This window comes from Sceloporus occidentalis, unplaced genomic scaffold, assembly GCF_023333645.1.
Source record: "Sceloporus occidentalis isolate IW3139 unplaced genomic scaffold, rSceOcc1.0.p SCAF_1, whole genome shotgun sequence".
Classification (NCBI taxonomy): domain Eukaryota; kingdom Metazoa; phylum Chordata; class Lepidosauria; order Squamata; family Phrynosomatidae; genus Sceloporus; species Sceloporus occidentalis.
This window is the reverse complement of record NW_028316981.1, coordinates 205,298,256-205,325,176: the sequence shown is the minus strand read 5'-3', so window position 1 is coordinate 205,325,176 and position 26,921 is coordinate 205,298,256. Positions and strand designations below refer to the sequence as shown.

The following is a 26,921-nucleotide window of genomic DNA, read 5'->3' as shown; positions in this document are numbered from 1 at the left end:
AGAGCATCTGATATACTGCCTCAGACTATTGAGAACTATGTGCCAAAACATGGAGCATACCAAGTCAGGGAAATTTGAAGCTCATGGACTGCACGTCCCCTTTTTTCTAAGCTAAAACAGTCATGCATACTATGTTAGGTTATTTATTTGGGCTATTTGTACTCCATTCTTCAGCCACAAAGGCTCTCAGTGTGGTTTACAGATTGCTAATCTGACAATTCCCTCCCATCAGATTTACAGTCTAATGAAGACATGACACAAAAGGAAAAGGGAATGGCAGTCGGGACAGGGATCCAGTCCAGCAGATACAGCCGGTTTGTCTCTCCACCCAAGGTCAAGATGGTAGCAGTTGGAGGGAGAGATTTTCATCTTCCTCTGGAGCTAGGCATGCTAGAGCTGTGCCTGACTCTTCTCTCTCTCCAAGGCCAGGCTGGTGGGAGTTAAGATGGAGGGAGGATATTGCATCTGCCTCTAGGCCTTGGCATGGTGGAGCTGTGCCTGCCTCTTCTATAACCTTCCACTTGATCATCTTGGCTATGCATGCAGCAGGAAGTGCAAAGCAAAGTGCTCTATGGTTCCTAAGCTCCATCAAATTGCTCACAAATAGGTTGTGGGTGTTCATGAACCTCCTTCTCTTTTGCATTGCCTCTCCTTCATCTCTTAATGCCAAGTTCGAATCAGGTATTGCAGTGAGTTTGTATTGCTCTTATTTGCACCAGAAAGCAAGCAGCCAGTTGAAATAATAGAATCCTAGAGTTGAAAGAGATCACAAGGGACATCCAGTCCAACCCCCCGCCATGCAGGAATACACAATCAAGCACTCCTGATGGATGGCCATCCAACCTGTTTAAAAACCTCCAAAGGAGACTCCACAACACTCTGAGGCAGTTTGTTCCACTGCTGAACAGCTTATACCATCAGTAAGTTCTTCCTATTGTTTTCCTGTACTTGAATCTATTACTCCTCATCTCTGGAGTAGCAGAAAACAAGCTTGCTCCATCCTCAATATTATGTTGTTGCTGTGTGCCTTCAAGACATTTCCAATTTACGGCAACCCTAAGGCTAACTTATCATAGGATTTTCTCTGCAAGATTTGTTCAGAGCAGGTTTTCCATTGCCTTCCCCTGAGGCTGAGAGTAAATTACCTGCCCAAGGTCACCCAGTGGGTTTCATGGCCAAGCTGTGTCTAAAATCATAGTCCAACACTTAAACCACGATGCCATGGTGGCTCTCTCCTCAATATGACATTCCTTCCAATGTGTAAACAATTTATGGCCCTGTAGGAGGAACATGACACCACATCTGCTGTAATACTTCACTTAGGACCTGATTATGCAGGATGAGATCCAGAAAGTCAGAGTCCAGCTGCAAATTCTACCCTACTGTGGATAATTTCTGTGCAATGCTATTAGATGATATTCAGAATAAATATATGCTTCCAAGAAGTATATGTAGAATTAAGCTTAGGCTTCTAGTTACCTGGGAAAAGCCCCTTTGAATTTGCAGGTATATACATTTGAGTAGGCATGTATGGAATGGCACTGCCCATGCTGTATTCATGCCATGGATTTCTGAATGAAACTTTGATGGTACAAATTAATTGAATGGTTTCAGCATTGTCCTTTAGTGGAAGCAGCCACTGTTACTGATCCTTCTGTCTTCCCACTTCCCCACAGAAGGGGAAGATGTTATGGAAGATGTTATAGCATGCACTAGTGTGTGTTTTTTAATGACAGCACCTACTTGAGCATTTTAATATTGGAACAGGTTTGACAGAAAAATATTAGAAACATACTCACTAGCACATGTGCCAACATTCACCATGTTCCAACATTTAAAGCAATGTAATTTACAGTATTATACAAAATACCCACATTTGAGCCATCAGAATAAACTAATTAGAAAACTTCCATCTATTGAATCCTCATCCTAATCTCCATATTTGCAAAGCACCCTGAATAGACAAGATAATTTAACTGAATTTTGTCATCACAGAAGGGTTTGTGTGGTTATCAAAGTACAATGGGCCCTTAGTATCTCCTGGGATTTGATTCCAGGGCCCCTGTGGGAACCAGAATCCGTGGGCACTCAGGTCCCATTAAATACAGTGGCATCATAAAATGGTGCCCCTTATATAAAATGACAAAAACAAGGTTTGCTTTTTGAAATTTATATATTTTTGGAATATTTTCAAGCTGTGGATAGTTAAATCTGTGGATAAAGAATCCATGGTTATAGAGGGCTGAATGTACCTTAAGTAATTTTACAAGCTCAGTTTAAATACAAGTTCCATGTCCTTTTAAAAAAAAAAAAAAAAAACCCAAATCCTTCCCCTTCATTTTTTTTGCACCCAATATTCCTAAGCAAAAACAATAGAAACAGGTCAGCACTTTTGATAAGATGCAGGTACCTTTAAATATAACAACCTGGCAAGGCCTTTTAAAGTGTGCATCTATCAGTGTAATATCAAATACCTAATCTTTAGCTGGCAAGCTCTTCACTTTGTGACAGGGCACCACTATTCGTATTTAATCATTCTTTTGGAAAATATCAATCAATTTGAGAGAGCCTCGTGTGTCAACTCCACTGATTCACTAACTTTGTCAAAGCCACTCGGTAACACTGCAAAAAATACTCCCTCTGACCTGTCTTTGTTACATGTGCCTTTTTATTAGAGCTGTTATAAAAGAGGAGCTCAGACAAAAGATTTCACTGCTTCACTGGAGAAAAGTGAGCATGCTAAGTAAATGATGACTTTCACTAACCTCAACAACTATTCTGCTTACTATCATTTAAAGGAAGGGAGGGTGTTCCCGCTGCTTTCTGCCCCATCTTCTGGCTATTTTTTAAAAGCAATAGAAACCCTTTTCTGAAGAAGAACTATTAAATTAATACAAAGCATTTGTTAAAACTAATAAGTTTATATTTATATGATATAAATGTTTACGTAAGTTATATAAATTTATCTAAATTATATGTATGTATTTATTTTATATCATATATTATAATATTTTAATATTAGAGGTTATATTATATTGTATTGTATAATAAATTTATTTATTATATTAAATTTATTGTGTAATAAATTAGTATATATTATATAATAATATAGTATTGTTAATATTGTTATGTGGCTTCCCAAGTTGTTGGGGGTTTTTTTGTTTTTGTTTTTGTTTTTATAATTTATGGAGACCTTAATGCAAACCCATCACAGGGTTTTCTTGGTAAGATTTGTTTGGGGTGTGTGTGTGTGTCAGTGCTTTCCTTTGAGGCTGAGTGAATGTGACTTGCCCAAGGTCTCCCAGTGGGTTTCTATGGCCAAGCAGGGATTCAAACTGGTCTCTCATGTCATAATCCAACACTCAACCCACTTCATAACACTGGCTCCATATAGTGTGAATACAGTGTGCTGTAAATCAACACTATGTTTGTATGGTCCCCTTCGTCTGGCTAATGAAAGTTTTAACTGTATGTTCAATGTGGAGAACAGTTTGCTTTGAACTTCCCATGTTGCACTGAATTGCACACATATCCACAGATTAGACTGAAGTCAACAGGACCTTCCCCTGCCCCAGAGTCCTGACTTCAATTAGTTTAATGTGTAGAGCGACGTGTGTGGAATTGACTATAAGCCATTTAGCATTACAAAGCTAAAAACTAACAGTTTGAATTGGGCTATACCTGGAATCAATATAGTTGAAAAAGTACTGAAATAATATCAGCCAAATGACTCTCACCTAGCAAGTCCCAGGGAGAATTGTTGTGCATGAACTAGAGTTGTCACACACTCTTTAGAGGCAACCTGGTGACACAGAGCACATTGCAACAGTCATGCTTATTATCAGCTTTGGTTGTCATACCAGCTGCACCACTACCAAGAGCTGGAGGACCTAAAGATGGTACTGCGTGCATTGGTAACCTCAAGGCTGTACTTTTGCAATGTGGTGTACATTAGGCTACCTTTGTACCAAATTCAGAAAGTTCAATTAGTTCAAAATTTGGCTGCCAGACTGATTACTGGGACATCTAGGAGTGATCACATTACACCAATCACTCCACAGGCTGCCAATTAGATTCGAGGAAAGTTACAAAGCATTGGTTATTACTTTTAAAACCCTACATGGTTTGGGTCCAGGTTACCTACAGGATTGCCTCCTCCCATATAATCTGCCCTGCACACACAAGTCCTCTGGGAGATATCTACTCCAGTTATCCAAGACTAGGTTGTAATCCAGAGGACCATTTCCTTTGGTTGCTGCTAGACTGTGAAATGACCTGTCAGAAGAGATTCAACAGCTAGATATGCTGCCCAATTTAAAACAGCATTAAAGATCAGTCTCTTTCAGCAGGCCTATGCAGATGATTTTTAAATTGGGGATTTTAAACTATGGATTGATTGTTTTAATGTATACTGGTTTTGTTTGTTCTTTTAAACTGATATATGTTTTTAACTGAGGATGTGTGTTGTATGTTATATGTTAATTTGTTGTTGTTTCTCACCTTGATCCATGGGGAGAGGTGGGTAAGAAATCATCATCATCATCATCATCATCATCATCATCATCATCATCATTAAAGCCTGAGTGACTATGGCCATGTTTGTCTTTTCCAGGCAGAGACAAACAAGGAAAAGCACCTTGTACAAGAAGTGGAACACACACACACACACACGATTCCTAGCCTATGCAGCTAAAGATCTACAATTTGAAACTCCATGATACCGGAATGGAAATGAAGATACAAGGCTTTAAACAAGGGTTATTGTGAGCCAATGTGCTTACATGTATAAAGACTGCACTTAAATGGAGGACCTGAAATTTTAAGCAAAAATAATTAAATCCAGTTTAACAGCAACATACATGTACAGAACTGCTGCTCAAACATTAATAGCAAGGGTCCTCTAGTGTTGAAGTATTAATTGTTTATCTCTTGGAGAGCAGCCGAAATGGCAGGAGTAACTGAACACACGCAACTAAAAGAATATAATCCTGAGACATTTCAGATGAACTACTTTTATAATTCTGATAAGGGACAGATAGTTTGCTACAGAATCTTGCATTAAGGAACTTCACCTAGGGTACTTGATGTTACTAGGTGTTTTTCTAACTGAACATATAAACATTTTAATGAAAAGGGAAACACAAGTAAAAAGAATAAAAGCAAACACATTTACTATGGAAAGTATCTACTTTTTAAACTTCCATCTGTGAGCCACCTTGGGTCCCATGCTAGGAGAAAGGCAGCATATAAACAAAATAAACACAAATATTTTTACAACAAAAGAATAAAGTCATATAAGAAGTACATTATTCATGCCATGCACAGTCCTTACAGGTGGGGCAATGTTTCCTAAGTGATTCAAATAATAACGTTGCCCCCCTCTAGGATCGTAACACCCTCAAGGACAGTATGATCAAACCGGCATTGTACTGTATTAATTCTTGTGTGTATGTGTGCTCTGTAAATTAATGTCCAGCTAAGCTAATATAATCCCTTTTCTTCATTGCTTTATCTCAGGGGTGGACAACATATGTTTGCACACAGCATGTGGCACCCAATACACTTTTATGTAGCCTTCCGGCTTTTGATAATAATCTAGAGAATACTAGCTTTCATTCCTTTTGAAGAATCCTTCTCATCATCGTCGTTCCAAAAATAAGATTGAAAATGTGATAGCAATAAAATGAACAATTCAGAAGTCGCAAGGAAAAATAGAACTCTGTTTTGTTTTGACCTGTTATGGTTTCAAGTCAAATCTATTCAAAAGAATGACTTGAGTTTTCATCTCTCAGGAAAAGTTTCTGAATAATATTGCAGAATAAATTCAGTCCTCTCCCACTGCAAGACAACTTTTAAATAATGTTGCTCACATGCTACTAAAATATTTAATTTAGCACAAGTTTTCTGTTTGTGATAGGTTTGCCAGTTGGCTGTCAGTGCTCTGCAAATTATCCTCAGAAAGGCAAGCAACAACACCTATTCAGAGGCTTATCTGTGATATCTGTATGTCACCTTACAAAAAAAAGAGTCCAAGGTCAGAATATGGGATCATTTGTTTGGCATTTTTCTTCTGCTGGAAAGCAAGAGTGATATCAGTCCTACACATCCCCATGCTGTCTCACACAAGCAGACTATGGCCCAAAACAGACAGGCCAAAATAAAGCTGCTTCGGATCACTTTGGAGGTATGCTGTTTAAATGATGCATGCATACCAGGAGTCCGGAAGCCATGTCAAAGCCATCATCCAGTCCTAAGGACTGGAGCGCAGCTTTGGCACAGCTTCCAAACTCTTAGGATGCATGCATCATTTAAACAGCATACCTCCAAAGTGACCCGAAGCAGATTTATTTTGGCCTGTCTATATGGGGCCTATGAAATCCAACCTGAACTCAGCCTAAAGTGGACATGACCTGAAGTTCTAATTCTTTATTTTATTATTTCCAAGAGCATTCCTTGCAACACGGGAAGAAAAAGCCAGTTAACAAAGTTAGGATGTTTGCTCTCAAATAAAGCAGATGATAATTGGTAAACCTTGTCCACAGGAGCAGCGTCCATTTTGTTTTTAAATGCAGGGATGGGCAAAACACACACGTGCGCGCATACACACACACACACACACACACACAATGCCCTAGAGATGAACAAAACACTGAGAATTTAAGTTATCAAGCTTTAAACTTATTTTCCTATTCTCTTTCACTGTTTGAAACCAACACAGCAAGAACAGTCATTATCTTAGCTTCATACTGTTGATGAATATTTTTTTTAACAGTGCACCATATTCTGTGCACATTTTGGTGAACTCCTTTTTTTCTTCACTGACTCAGAAGGCAAATCATGCCAAGAATTAATACTAACAGACTGCCTCTTCTTGACATCATTGCAGGGATTTAAATAAGTATGGTCATAACTGCACACAGTGAAAGAGAAAGAACAGCAAGCAGTGCACATGATTCATTCCTACATGAATCCGGTAACTCTCAACCAGTGCTGTACAGTATACAACTCAAACATTCTGTTTTTCTTTTATCATATTAGGGTCACCTTATATGGCAGCTCTTCTTATAAGTACCCATGTAGTGATTCCTACTCATCTTTGAGACAATCAATTTCCTCCAGGTGAGCAGGTAAGGAGGTTTTTGTTAACTAGATGAGAATTTTTGAATTATAATTAAATGCAATTCTATGATTGAACAAATGGGGTTATAAATGACGGGGACATCATTTTAAGAGCATTGCACTATACATGCTTGAATGCTGCATTTCAAATCTGAATGCCAGCTTGGCCGCCACTCCTGTACAGGGCTGACTCCTGAAATGTCCCCTGTCAAGCTGAAAGCCTGTTCCCAAGTGGAAGGGATTTTGCTGATGTATGCCAAGCTCTTTGTGTGTCAGAGAAAAGAGAGCAGGCATGTAACAGTGGGCTTATGTTAACACAGATTTAGTGCAATTTCTTGCAGAAGTACTTTTTTTCACCAAGAACGTCTACAAGCACAAGATGTTGCAAAATATTTTGACATGGTTTTTTCTATATCCATGTTTAGGGATACCACTCTACTAGGTCTAATTCAATACTTTGTAGAGCAGTTCTACCATCACAATTTCTTCCACTGTTATATCTCAGGATCCAACTCACAGTAAGTGGACAAAGGTGAGAACCATGCAAGCTACATGTAGTCACCCAAGACTATTTTGCAGCCTTTGGATCCTCCCAATTGATCCAGAAAGACACCCAAACACACACATCCACATGCCTTCAATGATGGAATTCTCTTCAAAAACTAGTCAGCCTGGCACCTAAAATGAAAATATTTCATTTAAAAAATGGAAGTGACCTTCCAATCACTTCTGGTTTTCCTGGGAGAGACTGATGCAGAACATACAAAGTCTGGTGGTGGCAGAAAAATAGTCCTCAGGGCCTCTATAAAATTATCTATCCTCCCAAAATATTGCCATTGAATATTTACCATGAGATAGTGGATTTAAAGTTGGTATGGACATTCAGAACGTAATTTTTACATTCAAGTTCATACCCTAGTTCAAAGTCCTCTTTTAAGTGTCGAATACTTGAAGGGATGTCACACTGAGGAGGGGGCTAGCTTGTTTTCTGCTGCTCCAGAGAATAGGACCCAGAGCAATGGATGCAAACTCCAGGAAAAGAGATTCCACCTCAACATTAGGAGGACCTTCCTGACAGTAAGGGCTGTTCGACAGTGGAAGACACTCCCTCGGAGTGTAGTGGAGTCTCCTTCCCTGGAGGTCTTTAAACAGAGGCTAGATGGATATCTGTCGGGGATGCATTGATTGAGAGTTCCTGCATGGCAGAATGGGGTTGGGCTGGATGGCCCTTGTGGTCTCTTCCAACTCTATGATTCTATGGAAGAACAAATCTATGGCAGTAATGACAGATATCAAAGAATTCTACCAATTTCATTGTAAAGATGATGCCAGTTTTACATGACATGAAACCCATACAGAAACTTCACTTATGTCACAATTGCTTTCTCAGGGGAAAAAAATTATTGAATGTCCTCCCATATTCAGCTAGAAATTATCTAGGGCCTCTCCATATTTTATTACCTATCTCTTGTGCAATTCACATGCTCTCAGCCTCAAGGGAAAGCAAAGGCAAAGCCCCCTTGAACAAATCTTGCCAAGAAAACCCCATGATTGGCTCGTCTAAGATCACCATAAGTCAGAATCAACTTGAAGGCACACAACAACAACAACAACAACAATTTTGATTACAGTAACACTAACTGTTCTGCAGTAACCTCTATTGAGGACAATTGACACAGGACTAAATAAGACACTTAAGAATTAAAAAGAGGAAGGAAAAAAACAGCAATCATTTTAGCAATAAAAGCATTGCAAAAGATAGAACATATGGAAACAGATATTACAAGTGCTTATTGTATCACAATTCTCCTCTTCCTTGCTGATTCTCTTCTTCCACTTTGCAGTCAAACGTTTCTTTTCACAAAGGCACATATAGTTGCTTGCACAGATAGCCATTTAAAAATAAGAACACTATAGCCCCTGGAGATACTCCTCATTGAAATTAGTGGGGCCATAATATAATCAATATTTGCCATAAACTGAGTCAATATAATAAAAAGGATATAGAGGTATGTAGAGAGATTACCACTATATGAAAACTCATTATAAGAAATGTTTTACAACAACCAACATATTTACAAGTATTTCAAAATGTTATAAAAAAAAAGTACCCAGCTTCCCTCGGATCGAAAATCCATTATCACACCCCCAAACCAATGGTATTTCTCTTCTTACTAGTCTCTTTCTTCCTGACAGATCTTTCATTCCCTTCACTCCAGCATATACTTCATGGTTAAAAACAAAAACCTCATAGTTCCTTCCCTCTTTCACTGTGTGCTTTTTCCTCTACCTCCATCCTTGATTCTTTCTAGGTGGTCTTTTCTCCCTTTCCTTAGTACCTGTAGAGCTGTCCTCTTTTTAAAATTTTCCTCTCCACCCTTACCAGGCACCAACAGCTTCTATCTCTTCCTTTCTCTCTGGGTTTCCATGTTCTAGTTCACTAAAGACTTGTCTGCATTGGCCAGGATACTACAGTGGTATCCTGGCCCTGAGCTGCCCCCATTACCTTATCCTCTGTTTTCATGCCACAGCATGGGCAACCCACTGGGCCACCTGATGCATCTGCTGCAACTATGACTTGCTTGTACCAAGGTCAGAATGAGATGGCCAGCATATAATCATCACTCAGCACCTTCTTCTAACTTCAGAACCAAACAACCCATGGCGGCAGTTGACACCCATGCAGACAGCCGCTGTGGTGAAGAAACAGAAGATGTGGAACAACTGGTAGGTTTTACTCCATTTTAAGGCTGTTAAATCCTGGTATGGCACAGAATGTGCCAGAGGTTATCCAGACTACCCACAGCAGACCTAGGGTTTGGGCTTTGAGCCATCCAAATAGGATGACAGCAGAACAGGAGGGGGGGGGATGGGCCTTTTGGCCCATGCAGACAAGGCCTAAATCCAAGCAGTCAATTTGCACATCATGAGGCAGATGATGAAAGCACTGACTGGTATGCACGTGTATGCATAAACAGTCATAAGCACCCCTACCAAAGCTACTTTATAAATAGGAAACAAAGAATTGGAGTTCTACAGATTTTTGTATGTAATCCAGGAATGCACGATCTGTAGCCCGATATGTTTTGTGCATCTCCCATGACCCCATTTCTTTACCCCCCCCCCCATAGAACTTCGGTGCCTTAACAGGTGCAGAGATGCATATATCGTACAAGTTAAGTTTTATGGCTCTAAACAGTATGCTCCTGTAAAAATACATACACCTCTGTGTAGAATAACAGTAGGCCACAATTTTATTGATTACAGATGGAAATGGTTGGCTTGGCTTGGGGGCAAGGATACACCAAGTGACTCATTGGTTGGTCAGTAGTCCACCACCCAAACAGCCTGACTGCAGGGATGATACATTCAGAATGCCCCATGGATGAAAACCACTGTGTGCCTCCCCTATCACCTGGAGGGCAGATGTACCCCTGAACCTTGACCCTGACCTTGTGCTTTAGCCACCAAAACTGTGACTGATTCATCATTTTTGTCACAACTGTTATAACTTTGGTCAGAATCTGTCACAACTTTTGTGGGTCAGGCATGAGAATAGATAAATTGGGAGGAGATGGGCCCAAGGCATATCATACAGTATGATTGGAAGTCCCTGCATGGAATACTAGGAAAGAGGAAACTTGTCTTGCAAGGAGGGAGAACAAGGAGATATTCTAAAAAGAACATCCAGGGTGATGGAAAGGCGGCTAGTTTTGTGCTGCTTTCAGGGCACAAAGGGGCTGTAGCCATGCCTTCCCAGTTACACTGGGTTCTTCCATGCCAACAGCAGATGTCCACAATTGGATCCTGCCCAATATTTTCCAAACTATGTTTTAAAATACAAAATATTGTACAAGTACACATAGCTTCCTATCATCTTGCCTTCTTGGTTCTGGCACTTCTGGTTTTGGTTAAACAGAACCACCCAGAAATCCACCAAATAGCGATACTTTTATTGGCCAACCAAAATGAACACTATATTTGTTGCAAGTTTTCGAAGCTCCACTGGCTTTTTCATCAGGCAAGACGTTACATACTAAACAGGAGAAAAATTAGAGATGTTAGTAAGATGTTTGCATTTTTGTTTGAATTTACTAAACGGGCAACACAGCTTACCCCTGCATGTTTCTCAGAACCATACAATGTCTGAGAGATAGGTGAGACTGAGTTACATGGGTCTTCTAAAGTTGCCTTCCACAGAATATTTGTTTATTTGCAGTTATACAAACCAGAGATAGCACAATACTAAATTGCCCAGTGACTGACATCTAAGGGGAAGTGTGACCCTGTTAGTACTCTTGGACATCTCAGCAGTATACAATACCATAGAACATAGTATCCTTCTGGAATGCCTGAGGGAGTTTCGTATTGGGGGCACTGCGCTCCAGTGGCTCCATTCATACCTCTCAGATAGATTCCAGATGGTGTCCCTCTGGGTGCTATCCTGTCCCCCATGCTGTTCAACATTTACATGAAGTCGCTGGGAGAGTTCATCCGGAGACATAGGGCACGATGTTATCAGTTCACTGATGATACCCAAATATGTTTCTCTATGCCTCCGACTACTGCAATGACTAAGGATGGCATCTCTCCTCTGAATGCCTGCCTTGAGTCGGTAATGGGTTGGATGGACAAACTCAAGCTGAATCCAGAGAAAACAGAGGTACTTGCGATAGGTACCCCTGGCCCGGGGAAGGAAATTTGTCAACCTGTCCTGGAAGGGGTCACGCTTCCCCTAAAGGAAGAAGTTTGGGAGTACTCCTGGATCCGTCTCTACAGTTGTCATCTCAAGTAGATGTGACAGCAGGGGTGCTTGATAGCAACTTTGGTTGATATGCCAACTGCATCACTACCTAGACCAAAAGGACCTTGAAGTAGTAGTACTTGAAGTAGTAGTACATGCTCTGGTAATCTCTCGTCTTGATTTCTGTAATGCACTCTACATGGGGCTACCTATGTACCAAGTTCGGAAGCTTCAATTAGTCCAAAATATGGCAGCCAGACTGGTCACTGGTTCTTCAAGGTTTGACAACATAACACCTATCCTAAAAGATCTTCACTGGCTGCTGATCAGCTTCCGGGCACAATACAAGGTGTTGGTTATTACCTTTAAAGCCCTACATGGCTTGAGCCCGAGTTACTTGTGGGAACGCCTCTCCCTACATAATCCGCCACACACTCTCAGGACTTCTGGAAAGAATTTGCTGGAATTACAAATGACCAGACTAACTTCAACTTCCCAAAGAGCATATACATATATAAATTAAAAAATTATTATTATTATTAAGGCTGAAACTAATGGGTAAGTACTAAATCATGCTGATGAATATTTTATTTTTGTATTCATTCATTCACTAGTTCAGAAGATTTGTGCTCTACAAATTCAGTATAAAATTAAAAGAGGTCCACTTTTAGGTATGTGTAGCCTACTACTCTTGGTAGTATTCTTACCCTAAGTTGTTTACAGAATTATCGTATATATCCTATAAAGCCAAAAATGCTGAATGAAGTCATTCCCCAAGTAAGTGTGTATTGGACTGAAATCCTATATGTGCCTTCACATATAAACCAAATAAATCAAATCAAATAAATACTAAGAGCAAATCATATTGAATTTAATGGGATTTAATTCTGACCAGGAGAGTTCAGTGGTACAGAACATTCATTAGTCTGAAGGGCTGTGATGCCAAGAGTATGTATTTGAAAGTATGGTGATATTATACACATATTTTATTTATAGTTACTGAATATTCTTTACCATATTTATTGTTACTTGGCTATATACAATCAGCAATTTGTACCATCAGTCAAGATTTGTACTGCTGACTTATATGCCCAGTTATAAAAAATACCAACAAGTAAAAGAAAAACTGAGGGATGCAAGAATAATAAAAGGAATGTCATGTCAAGCTAAGTGATAACAGCACTCCAAGGATTAAATTTCATGGAAGTTTTTCATATTCATGAGATATGTCTGGATTTTTTTCCTACATGGAGCTGTGATGGTGTGTGTGTCTATATGTATACGTAAATGCATATGTAAATGTATATAAAGTATGAGATTGTTGAAATAACCTGAGGGGTGTTCCGGTCTCAGTGGCATAACTCTCTGTGTTAAAAGCATACTCTCAAACTGTCTCTGTTTGGCAGAAACAGTCCCAATGAATTCTCTATCCGCCTACATTTTAAGCTGCTTTTGAAATGTCTCAGGTTCTCTCTTTTCCTCCTCCTTTCCCCCTTTGTCTTTGGCTTATTTCAAGTGCAAGTAGAGTTAAAAATTGAAAAGCAGTTTGTACTCAGCTTATTGAGGGGAGAGAGAAGAGAGAAAGGGGGAAATTTTGCTCTTCCCAGAAAGTTTTGATAATAGCCAACTGATGCAGCATCTTTTAGCTTGTCTATTCCTCTCTTTAAGAACTTTTGCCATCTTGCCACACTCTGATGTTGCTTGCCCACAGGTATCCCAGTTTTCACCTGCGAAATGCTGGCGGTATGTAAAAGCTGTCTCAGTTATCAGAATAATCTCAACATTTATAAGTACAAAATGCCACAGATCTCTACATTTAGTAAAAACAGGCACGGTGAAGGGTGAATATTAAAAATTGATGCAACTCACTAAAAAAATTAATCTAATTTAAATTCTAAGAAGAGGTGTCTCTTAACATAACTATTCCTCATTAAATTTTCTGTTTTTTAAAAAAATGATCAGATTGTACACACTGAGAATGTGTTCATATTAGGTGTGTTAAGACACTCTGTGTTTTCTAGGACTCACTTTCTGTTGAGGAGAAAATAATCGTGGTAAATTCTAATTTAAAATTTTCATTGCATTTCTAAAGATACTCTTGGCACAGACAGGTGGATAGTGAGACAGTCCCAGAACACTGCACAGTCACACATGGTTACTTCTATCTGTCATTAGACACAACATAAACACTCACAATCCCAAGTAGATAACTATGTCTGTTATTGGATATCCATAAAGGCACCTTTCCAATGGGAACTCAATTAAACTGTTGGTTCAACAATAGGATCACCTATTGACGCTATCCGAAAATCTGTTTAATCCTAATTTATATTTTTCCAGTAAATCTTAAAATAATCCCATTTCATATTTATAATTAATAGTGACAATCCAGAATACAGCAGATGGCAGACTTCCTAAAGAACATTATTTGGTTCATAACTGACCAATTTAAGTGATAAAAACCTTTGTTGATGTAACAGACTTATTACTATGGGTATTTTAAAGCCAAAATAATTCTATTGATCTTTCCCCATAATCACTCATATACAAATTTAGCTTATTTTCTTCAGAAAATTAGATGTATCAAACTCTATCAGCTTACCTCAAAGGGGGAGGCTCACATAGTAGCATGCACTGTAGTAATGTAATCCATTCACTTAATCTGCAGTACTATTTACATTCTTAAAAGCATCTCCAGCACACACAGTTTGTCAGTACTGTGTGCAATCTGACATTTCTGTTACCTAGGGTACATCCATATGGTACCTATTTCAGAGATCAGAAGTACTCAAGCAGCTTTACCAAACCCCCACAGTCCAGAAATGAAAAGAGGAAAGACACATTATTGCTATCTCTATATGCTGTATCTGTTACTGTACTATCCCACTGCAGACTTTGTAGGATCCTGCCTGTTCATAATTATAATATCAATAAATAAGTTTGAATAGAATTTTTTCTCTATCATGCTCATTCTGAATGTACAGGGAGTTTCTTTTGTAATACATAAAATCACTCTTTCCACCACCTCAATTCTAAATTTATTTGAAACACACAGAAAGACACACATCTTGCTAGTCAGTAAGAGGTTTACAGTGATCTCTGAGACAGCTTCTACTGAGAGTCTGGCTGCCAGATTTAGACTCTCTACAGAGAGCGTCCCTAGTCTGGCAGGTGACTTAGATAAAACCCACTTGTTCTGACCTAATGATGGTGCTTTTGAAAATTTGGTAAGATGTGGAAACCCTTGGAATGCAAAGATAATATAAACCCAGTAGCACAGAAATGTGCATAAATAAGAGTTCGGTTTTGGTATGGTTTATTAGTGATAAGCTAGTAACATCTGACTGCAGAAACCACTAAACTCTCTTTACTGTACAGTAGCTTTCTTTTTACAATCTGGGAAACCTGTAGTACAACAACCACTATATTCATTGAATATATTATCATAGCAGACATGGGAGAAGGACACAGGAGCAATCTTTCTCATCCCCATAAAGCATAATCCCTTTATCAGCAGCTTTGATTTGAAAGTATTTTATCTAGTTTCCCCTTTTACGTGATTGTCAAGTTGTGTCCAACTGAAGGGAGCAGTGCTTACCTTTGTTACTAAGCCAAGGGATCCAGCGTTGACAAAGGCAACTCTGTGGTCATGTGGCCAGCATGACTAAATGCTGAGGTGCACAGAACGCTGCTACTTTCCCCCCAAAGTCATACCTATTTATCTACTTGCATGCTTTTGAACTGCTTGGTTGGCAGAAGCTGGGGCTAGTGATGGGAGCTCACTCTGTCATGCAGCAGTTGGGTCTTAAACTGCCGATCTGTTGAACTTACAGTCATCAAAGCCAGCATTGTAACTGCCTAATCAGTATTTTATCTACCTAATCAAAATCCAGTAAAACGGCGGCAGCAAAGGCATGGTAAAGAGATAGCGGCTTGTACCAACGTTACAAAGTAGCCCAATGTTGTACCTGTTTTCCCAAAAGAAATCAGAGTGCTCTATGACAACAGCACAGCATGTTTTCATACACAAAATGTGCAGCCCCACAATAAAATTCAGACAATGAAAAAGTTAGCTAGTGTAAAAAAATATCTGATAACAATATGAAAAATGAAGCAGACACTCCATCATATTCCCTTAGGAACTCTGAACCCTTCATCTGCCTGCAGAGCTCACTGCTAGTTTCTACTGAGCATTCACCAATGTTTCTGAGAGGTGATGACAGAAAATTCCTAGGTTTTTTTATTCAAAAAAAAAAATCTGTGTTTTTCGGCCTCTGATTAAGTTGGTTTTTTTAAAAAATGTCTCTCAGTCACACAAAGTTGGCATTTATGCCTCCTGTGTTCTTTATTCCTGCTGTCAGATTCCAAACCCTGACACTTATCCTCCCACTGTAACAGACTTCTAAATGTTGCTGAATGCAATGCTAAGCATCACTGTGTATTTACACATATGCACAAGTAATGCACAACTGTGTCGTTGCATATAGATCTTGGTTACATACCACCTTGATAATTTCTTCCTCCTTGAAAAAATAAACTTGGCAGATATTAACACACCGAGTAAATGAGGGGGGTGAATAGAAGTTGCAGATCAACAGCTGGAACATGTCCTCAAAAACAAGAGGACTCCTCAAGTCAGCAAAGTCACCTACTGCCTTTGTCATACAAAATTTAGAGAGGGAAAATCATGTACTTTTCAAAGGAAAAATGTTACTCATTTTGCATTACTTTATGAGCTACCCATTAAATTATTTACATTTTACATTTTCATTAATTTGATTATTTTACAAAAATGTACTTTAAAATAGGGAACACCAATAAAACTGTCATAATAATAATAATAATAATAATAATAATAATTGTATTCCGCCTCTTCCGGAGGATCAAGGCAGATAACAGCAAAGATCAAATACCATTTATACAAACAAGTTATCAAAATATTCCCTCAATCCCCCAACCCTCCCCCTTCTCAATTAAAATAAATGAAACTATGCATTAAAACAGAACAATAGTTTAATACAATTTAAAATAACAGTGGGAGCAGGGTACCTTTTGAGTGAGCGGTAATCCTGCTCTAGTAGGAGATCTGGGAAGGCCTGCCAGAAGAGATCTGTCTTAATCACTTTCTTAAAAGTGCCAAGAGATTTAATATGGTGGATCTCCACCGGCAGGTCATTCCACATTTTTGGAGCGGCAACTGAGAAGGTCCTCTGAGAAGTCGCAACCAACCTGGTTTTCTTTGGTTGGAGGAGATTCTTCCCAGAGGACCTGAGTGTGCGGGAAGGATTATATGGGAGGCGACATTCCTGCAGATAAACTGGGCCCAAGCCATGTAGGGCTTTAAAGGTAATAACCAACACCTTGCATTGTGCCCAGATGCTAATAGGCAGCCAGTGTAGATATTTTAAGATAGGTGTTATTCGGTCAAATTTAGAGTTTCCCGCAACCAGTCTCGCTGCCATGTTTTGAACCAGTTGAAGCTTCTGAACCTGGCACAAGGTTAGCCAGGTAACTCTCAAAAAATAACATTTGAGATGTAATGAGTAAGCACTCTGTGGAAAGAATAAGTTGCGTTGAGTGCTCCCATCTAATGACACTACAGATAGTTACGTTGCTTCCTAAAAAGAATGTTACTCATAATATATCAACTGCAAGGTCTGCTGAAATGGAAAAAAAAAATCCTTTCTATGGGCCACCTCACATCCCCTATCTGCAGCCTACTATATTCACTTGAGATCAAGTGCAATTGCCACCTGAGATACCTTTAGTATTTGTGTTGACTAATATGGAAATAATATTTGATAACAAAGAGCATCTACTGCGCATCTTCATTTGTTTACTCATCTGCTTGTTAAATGACTCATTGGCTGACCAATTATGTCCCTAAATCATTGAACCTACCACCAATAAGAAATATAAGAATCTCAGGTGTGAAAGATTTTCAGTGTCTCACTCTCTGCAAAACTAGAAATGTGAAGACTGAAGGAAAATTTCATAAGGATGATGAAATTCTTAAGTCGGGCAATGCCCTCACTTTGATCCTTTCTCCATAGTCCCCATAGATCAGTCAACTAAACCTTCAGTTGATTAAACTACTGCTTGCAGCCCCACGGTCAGGTATTTCAAAAGCATGGTTGTTAGTCATAATCCTGCTTTCATTATTGGCTAGAAAAATGCATAGGCCAGTAATACCTACAGCATTATTCTCAAACTGCATTGTTAAACAAAAAAAGAATACAAGTCTGTTAACCTCAAACCTTCCGAGAATTGTATCTAACTCTTGAGTCTTCAAGGGTATGCATGCCAATTCCATTAGTACTGGGTCTATCTAACCTAGCATATAGAGATAAAAATATACTCCCCGGTGTGGGTAAATAGGAAGACAGCTTTTCAAAAGCCTTTTTAAAGTGAATGTGCTTAAGAGACATTTCCCAGGTGACTATATTTCAGTTTTACACTGTCAGATGAGACAATGGAGTGATGGGACAACAACAGATACCGGGTTTCAAACAACGTAAGGCACAACATTTCCAAGTAAATTAAACAGCTCATCTACCTGATAGATTTTAACAAACCAGATATGTAAATGTAAACATAAATATTGTTATACTCAAGCACAGTACTTGAGCCGATATAGTCTTATACATAAAACTGACAGCTATGGCACTGCTACTATTAAAGCTTTCTTCTTGACAGAGCATTTAAGAATTCTCTTTAAAAAATGGACACAAAATATTTTAAGTATTTTATTTTTTTACATACATAGTTGCATAGTTGTTTATTTTATTCCTTTAAAATGTTTATATTTCCCCCTATAAGAGCTCAGGGCAGCATCAAATCAAATCAAATTATTTTATTTATTATATTTCATTTATTTCATTCCACCTTTCTCCCAGGATCAGAATAATTTAAAACAATGACAATAATTCCAAAAGACTAAATGTATATTAAATTATTTATCACTTAATGATAAATTAAAAACCCGTTAAAGCCATTTAAAACAATACAAACCACAGCACATGTAAAATGTCATAAATCAGGTCTCAAAGACGTTAATAAATCTTTAATAATGATTTGGTACCAGAATCAGGCCAACGTTGGTGCCAATGAGGCTTCTGAGAGGATGGTATTCCATAAATGAGGTGTCATAGCAGGGAAAGCCTTCACCCATGTCCTTCAATAGTATATTGCCGCCACTGGTGGCACTTAATCCCCAAATTCCTAACAACTGCCCCTAGGAGCTTGATATAGATATCAAACAGCATGGGAGTTAAGAAAGAACCCTATGGCATGCCATAGCAATAGAGCTGAACACAGCCATGCAGGTGAACAGTAGTCTCCCAATGTTACTTTCTGGAACTGGCCCCACAAGTAGGAGCAGAACCACTGCCCCACAGTGCCTCCCATTCCCATGTGATGGAGCTGATCCAGTAGGGTCCCATGAACAATGGTATCCAAAGCTGCCAAGAGATCTATGAAGAAGTACAGGATAGACATCCCTCCAATAACATTAGAAGCTGCCCAACCACCACATGTTCAAGGTGACATTAGTGGTAGTGCTCACATACCTTTGGGACTGGTACATTACAGCCTTCTTCAAGAGATGGTACATTACAGCCTCCTTTGAAACAACATGCACTTCCATCTAACATAGTGGACCCACCCAGTCAAACCACTTCTGCTATCATCAGTGAAAAATTGTATGCTCAACTCAAATTAAAAACTACTGAAAATGTAAGTGGCCTAATGCTTCAAAGACAGTAGATCAACACACCAACGAACAAACTGTTATACGAATACCAAATGTATATGAGCAGAAACAAAAGGCATGCATCCTATTAATGTCTCATCTCTTGCTGGCAAATCCCCTTTACTTGAAGAGAGAGCTAAATGTAAAGTTACAAGAAGAAAATGCTAACTTTAATTTTGGATTGGGCTAAGGCTGCTTTGCATGGATCCAAGAAAGAAGCACACAGATGTTTCTTAGCATATTTAGAGTCCAGTCGTAAAAAACTATGGGCCAGATGGTTCCCTCTAATCAACTGTATGGCATTGCCCCAACCCCTTTCATGAAAAAAAGAAACAAACTAGAGGGCAATGCAATTTATGTAGGACAATGGGAACAGGAGCCATGCAAAAGGCCTAGAAAGCCACAACGTATGCTAGAAATGTATGGAAAAAATAACAATCGGGAGATATGTAAAACATCTGCTTATGCCTGTGTTCAGTAACAGCTGATCTGCAGATTATGGCAGACTGAGTAATTCTCCTTCTCAGCTGTAACACTTCAGGCTGCAGGTGTGGGAAATTGATTCCTGAACGCCTCATTCAGGAAGGATTCATGAATCAGGAAACCAATGTGCCAGAGAAAAATATTTAATGTTGTCCTCTCCATCGTTTCAGACTGGTAATCGCAGGCAACAGGTAAAGTCCCAATGAACTAGTGAAATGTTACATCAGGATCATTGGGAGGAGAAGGTGAATTATTCCCAGTAGTTCTTGGAATATGGAAATAGAGGTCACCTCAGTCTGAGTTGGCACTGGGCTGGTACACTGATACTGACTGGCTAGTTGTCAGCAAGGGCAACTAGGTTGCCGGCAACCTGACACTGGTACAATACTGAGGTGGCCTCCCCCCCAAAAAAACTCCATTGCCACCTTCTGAAGTAAAAGAGGGAATTTCCCTTCCCCTCCCATTCATTGCACCTCAGTAACATCGAGCACTCCCCGCTAGAAAACTGATAAGAGATAGTGTAGGAAAAAATATTTATTAAATGGCAAATACATGATAGCTGGCATTACTACCAGTGCTGGAAACATAAAATTCTAATGCCATGAACTCTGCACAGCTAATGGGAGGATGCCCTCTTCTAATCATTTCTAAAGTGAAAAGCAGGAAGATGGTATTTTCTGGGCTTCCCCTTCATTAGACAGCTTGTATGAATGCTACCACATTATGAGAAAGGATGTACTTCCCCTGCCTCAATCGAATGTATAATCTATATCTTCAAAGGCAGTGAAAGTACTTATTTTGAGCAAGGACTAATCACATCATTAACATTTACATTTAGGCTGTGGAGATATATGATGCCAGGTTTGCATGCCCAGGGGTGGGAGTGGGGAGTGAGAATAACAGCTACTCTTCAGAGAGAAAGGATTACAGTTCTGAGATGCCAAATTCATCCTCCTTTCTCCTCTGACCCTGAGCCAAGAGGAGAAACAATGCACATTTTTACATGTGTTGGGTGAAGATGAGATGGACAGAGAACTAAGTACTTGACTGAAAGCAATTTGGGTTGATGCTCCTGATTTTAAGAGTTACTCTTTGCCCGCTTCAAACCATGCCCATATGTGACACAGGACCTTTGTATTTTCAATGCATTTTTAATACTATAATATAAAACAGTGCAGCTTGAAGACATATTACTGTGAGCTAGCCGATCATATAGTGGCTCAGTTCAGACATCACAGCCTGTCATGGATCAGGACCCAAACAGTGAGCTTTTCAGTGTATTAAGCAGGCAAAGCATAGCTACATCAAAACATCTGCTGCTACTTTCATCTGCTCAGCATCCCAGGCTCTAGGTTCAGTGGACTCCAAATGCAATATAACAACACTTAATACACTGGATCAGTTCAATCACTATGTCACACCATAAACAGCACATTCAAATTTTCAACCATAAATATATAAAATTCTTCCAAACTGGACCTGCTGTTTAGTTTGAAACCATTATGTAAATTCAGCCTTCGCACTAAACTATAGTCACGTTTTCTTAACCATGTTGTGGCATGATAACAATATTGAGTCGCAAGGCCTGGAACCAGACCATTTTTTGCTATCTGATATTCTCTTGCAGGGCATTATTAATGAGGCACTGTTATAAAAGACTGTTTACCTCAGTCCTAAGTAAGTATGGAGCCACACTACAATAAGGAGTATTTGGAGTTCAGTGCCTATGAAAATCAAAGCCAAATTTGTTGACATTCCAGCAACTGAGCAAACTTACTTTGCTCTGGATTAAGGAAAAGAGGTGGAATGGTATGCTGAAGAAAACAGAAGATACGTTTAATGTTTTGACTCTGAAATGCACTGATCGGTTCACAGTCTTTTGGTGGTTAGGTAAGAAACAAACACTGTAAAGACATACATAATATCTCTGTACAGATAAGAAGGTGGGAACTGACAAATAAATGTTAGCATGCTGTCCTTATTCCTGGGAACAAGGAGAAAAACACTTAATATGAATAAAGAAAAACGTCTGTGGAATCCCTAAGGGCAGTATTATTTACATCCCTCCACTAAATTAGCCACAGATACACTTATTTAATGAACTCCCAAAACATATGTTCTAAAATTCGAATTTCTGGCTGAAACTAACTTACAAAGGCTACAAATGTTCATATATTTCAGTCACACAAAGATGAAGGCAAAACACAACAACGTTCCACTTGCGAGTAGCTGACTTGCCTTTGCATTTTCTGTTGTTGCAACATGAGCAGCACTCCCCAGCTATTGAAATGTCCTGATTATTTTAAACCATCTATATGGAAGGTGGCAGTGGAAATGCAATGGAGAAACAACAGTCAACCCCCTCGCCCAAAAAAGAGCCACCTATTTCAAGATAATATAAAGAAACGATGGTTTGCATATCGTAGGCAAGCCGGGAACGATTGAATTAAAGTCACACAAAGGTCTGAGGCTTTGCTAGTCTCAACACTGTTACGAAACATACATCCAGGCTCACGCGTTGACAGAAATGAACAGGGTTCTGATATCTTCAGGTATTTTTTCCTCCCCCAAAGCTATATCTTTGTCCAGTTCTGTTTCGGTGGCTAACCAAATCCTTTCTCTGTCTTGTTTAATCACGCTAAGTCTGAGTACAGTGGGCTGAAAGAGCCCTCTCTCCTTTCTCTCTGCATCACAAGAAAGGGGAAAACACACACACACACACACACACACACCCAGCTGTAGAGCAATGTTGAGCCTTTATGCCAGCCAATATGTCAGGTCCCTGCAGAGTATTTCCCTTGTTTTACACAGTGACATCTCTCCGCCAGTCCTGGGGAATCCCGACGTCATTCAGTCAAGATCAGCACCGTTTAGTGTGGACAGCTCCCTCCCTTCCGAGCCCTTCGGGGGGAAATAGGGCAGAGGATGCCCATAAAAGAAGGATCAAAATCACCTTCCAATGCCTGTGAAAAAGATGACCAGCCTAAGTCCAAGTGGAAGGACACCAAATGAATTTAGGGAGGATTCAAGGTTCTGTCTTGGCAGCTCTGCTTTCAACAATCTTTCTCTTCTCTATCTATACAAAACCAGCCATCCTGGGAAACTCACACTTAAAAAGCTGAGCATTTCAGGGGCTAGGAAACATGAAACTCCATTCACTCCATTCAAGCTGAGCCCAACATCTCACGAAGGCAAATGTAACTAGTAGTGGGCAGGACTGAGTTGTTGTTATTATGATGATGATGCTTTATTTATATAGCACTGTAGAGTTATTATGATGTTACGTTCTGCGGTCACTAAAAATGCCAGGAGCTGGCAAAGGCACATTGTTTTGAAATGGTTTTTGTTTTCTTTCTGTTCCTTTCCTGTTCTCCTCGATGGAAAGTTTTCAGAGCGGACCCCAACAAGGAGCAGATGCAAAACAACTAGACCGGTTTTGCACCTGGCTTTTCAGCAAAGCCTAGCCAGGGAGTCTTCTACACAAAGCAACCTCTCCAGATAACACAATACACACAGCCAAGGCCAACAGAAGCTGGGATCGACTTCGGTTTCGTTAAAGTTACCACCACAACAACATGCCAACCTAAACAGTGATCAATCAGAAGCATCTAAAACCTCTTCTTAGCCCCACAGTCTTTCCCCCCAAAAAGTGCACCCTTTCTTTTAAGAAAGCCAAGGCCTTTCTCCAGATGAAGGTAAAGGATCCACCAATGGCCCAGCGATGGTCCTCCTCTTTCTCCTGGCCTGGCCTGACCAAGCAGCCACCTTCCGAAGGGAAAAACAGCATGGTTCCAATAAAAAAGCACTCTTCTTGTGCACAGACAAGCCAGAAGCAGCCACCTGCTTGTTGCTGGAAGGCGCTTTTGCAACAGCAGCAACAGCAACAACAAGGAGGAAAGTTTCCCACCCTTGTGACCCAACTTCTCCCTCCAAGACTGAGAAAGCCACCTCCACCTAGAAGACACCGAGAGAGAGAGAGAGAGAGGTCCAGATCCAGCCAAGAGAAGGGATGAAGCTGGAGAGAAGAAGTGGAGAAATAGGAAGGAAAGAAATGGGACCTCAGCTCCTTTGCCTTCACCCATCGAAGCCACAGCTGGATTTGCAGCTGGGGGTCAACCAAGGCAAAGAGACCCTCTGCATCCCACCATTCTCTCTCTCTCTCTCTCTCTCTGACTGCATCCCTACTGGAGGAACAATCCGTTTCCAGACCCTTGAACTGCCCTGGCCCCATGCTATCCTGGTGCCTATTCTATGGAATCCTGGGAACCCTGCATTTTGTGGTGGCACCCGAGCTTTCCCCTTGGTCTTGTTCCTGGCTCTCTTTTCCCTCTGGCCTTGGGGGAGCCCCTGGGACTTACCACATCCCCGGGCGCAGAGAGCCCTGCCGACCTCCTCCTTGACGCTCCTGCCGGTCTCCAGGGGCGGGGAAGAGGCCCGGAAGAGCAGCGGAGGAAGAGGAGAGGGCGAGGCAGGTGAGGAGGACCAGGGCCAGGAGGCTCCCGTGCTGGCGTTGATGGGGGCCGGGGCGGCGTGGGCCTCCTCCTCCTCCTCCTCCTCCTCCCGCTCCCGCCGCAGGGGCTCCATGAAGAAGATGTAGCGCCTCTCCTGCCGGAGGCTCTTCCCGCAAGCCGAGGCGCCTCCGGGGGCCAGCAGCACCCAGAGCAAGGCGTCCTTCCGCAGCCCGCCGCTCTTGGCCGGCCACACCTGCAGCACGCGCACCCGGGCCGCCCGGGACCCAGGCGAGGCAGGCGGGGAGGAGGCAGAGGCAGGCGGCCGGGGAGGCGGCCAGGAGGAGGAGGAGGAGGAGGAGGCGGGGGCTGCGGAGGCTGCTGGCTCCGGGAGGACGAGCAGCAGCAGCGAGGTGGCCCCTTCTTCTCCTTCTCCTCCTCCTCCTCCTCGGCCTCGCCCCCTCCCTCCCCCTGCTGCTCCTTCTCTTCCCGGGGAGCCCCCGCTGGGCGGCAGCACCTTGCCCTCGATGACCACCGAGGCCCCCCGGGCCAGACCCTGCACCCACTCCCCCGAGGAGCACCCCGCAAGGGAGGCCCACGACGCCCAGGGAAACACCCCCAGCACCAGCACCACCAGCAGCACCATGGCGCCAGCAGGAGGAGGAGGAGGAGGAGGAGGAGGAGGGCAGCCCCGGGCTCTCCTGGTCCGGCTCCCCCGGCTGCTCTCGCCCCCGCCGCCACCTGGCCTGGGAAGGAGGGAAGGAGGGAAGGGAGGAAGGAAAAGGAGGGAGGGGGAGGGTGCCGCCGCCGCCGCTGACTGAGGAGGGAGGAAGAAGAAGGCGGGAAAGCGCCTGAGGGGGGTGAAAGAGAAAGAGAGGAAGAGCCTGAGGGGAAAGATAGAGAAGGAAGACAGAGAAGGAAGGCAAGAAAGAAAATGCCTGAGGGGGAGAGAAGGAAGGAAGGAAGGAAGGAAGGAAGGAAGGAAGGAAGGAAGGAAGGTGCCTGAAGGCAAAAGAAGGAAGGGAGGAAGGAAGATAAATGCCTGAGGGGAAAGGAAGGAAGGAAGGAAGGTGCCTGAAAAGGGGGGGGGGGGGGAGAAGGAAGGAAGATAAATGCCTGAGGTGGAAGGAAGGAAGGAAGGAAGGAAGGAAGGAAGGAAGGAAGGAAGGAAGGTAGGTGCCTGAAAAGGGGGGGAAGAAGGAAGGAAGATAAATGCCTGAGGGGGAAGGAAGGAAGGAAGGAAGGAAAGAAGGAAAGAAAGAAAGAAAGAAAGAAAGAAAGAGGGTGCCTGAAAAGGGGGGAGGAAGGAAGGAAGGAAGGAAGGAAGGAAGGAAGGAAGGAGGGTGCCTGAGGGGGAAGCCCCAGGTTCCCCTCCAGCTCTGCACTTGCAGGTGGCTTGGGAAGATGCTGCAAGTAGTAAAGTCCCAACTGTTCACACAGACAGTCTTCCTGGAGCAGTCCCTGCAAGGGCTGGAGCGGTCTGGCTGAGGGAGCGAGGAGAGAAACCATGTCCTCCATTTGGAGCAGCACCAAGAAGCATGAATTTATACTTATAAGAGTGTTTGTTTGTTTTGTTGCTCTTATTGGGTCATGTCCTACATTTTTCTTGAATGGTCTACACTTGGCTGTGCCTTGTCTTCCTATGGGGTTATGACATCTGGTCCTGGAGTCTTCACTAGTGTATGGATAGGCGTCAACTGAGAGAAATGCCCTTCACATCCCTCGTGAATATGCATGTGTGCGTTATTTACCTTTAAGTTGTTTCAAACTTGTGGCAACCTTAAGGTGACCCTATTTGGGGGTTTTCTGGGCAAGGTTACTGAAGAGAAGGTTTGCCATTTGCCATCCTCTGAGGCTGAGAGACCGTGACTTGCCCAAGGTCACCCAATAGCTTTTCATGGCTAAGCGGGTATCAAATCCTGGGGCCCAAACAGACAGGCCAAAATAAAGCTGCTTCAGGTCACTTTGGAGATATGCTGTTTAAATGACACACACATCTTAAGAGGCCAGGAGCTGTGCCAAAGCTGCACTCTAGTCCTTAGCACTAGAGTGTGGCTTTGGCATGGCTTCTGGCCTCTTAGGACGCATGCATCATTTAAACAGCATATCTCCAAAGTGACCCGAAGCAGTTTTATTTTGACCTGTCTGTTCAGGCCCCTGGTTTCCAGAGTCATAGTCCAACACTCAAACCACTAGGCTACACTGGCTCTCTTCATGTACACATAGACAAATACAGATTTAATTCTTTTTCTGACTCACTGCCACACATGCATGGCCACTGCATGAGGAATGCCTCTTCAAGTGAGGTTCATTCTTGTGCTCCTCACTAAGGTTGCATGTGATATTCTTGCATGTAAGCATGTAAGTGCTTGTCCGT

At 41.5% G+C, this 26,921-nt stretch overlaps 1 protein-coding gene across 1 annotated transcript in view; it reads right to left on the bottom strand.

Moving 5' to 3' along the window:
• LOC149323257 (pro-neuregulin-1, membrane-bound isoform-like) overlaps positions 1-24,519 on the bottom strand; it is a 656,320-nt gene extending 631,801 nt beyond the window's left edge. Inside the window, exon 1 of the mRNA XM_089488655.1 lies at positions 24,455-24,519. Within this exon, the coding sequence (XP_089344781.1) occupies positions 24,455-24,459 (5 nt within the window). The 5' untranslated portion in view covers positions 24,460-24,519. The remainder of the gene's footprint in view (positions 1-24,454) is intronic.
• Positions 24,520-26,921: the final 2,402 nt, after the last annotated feature.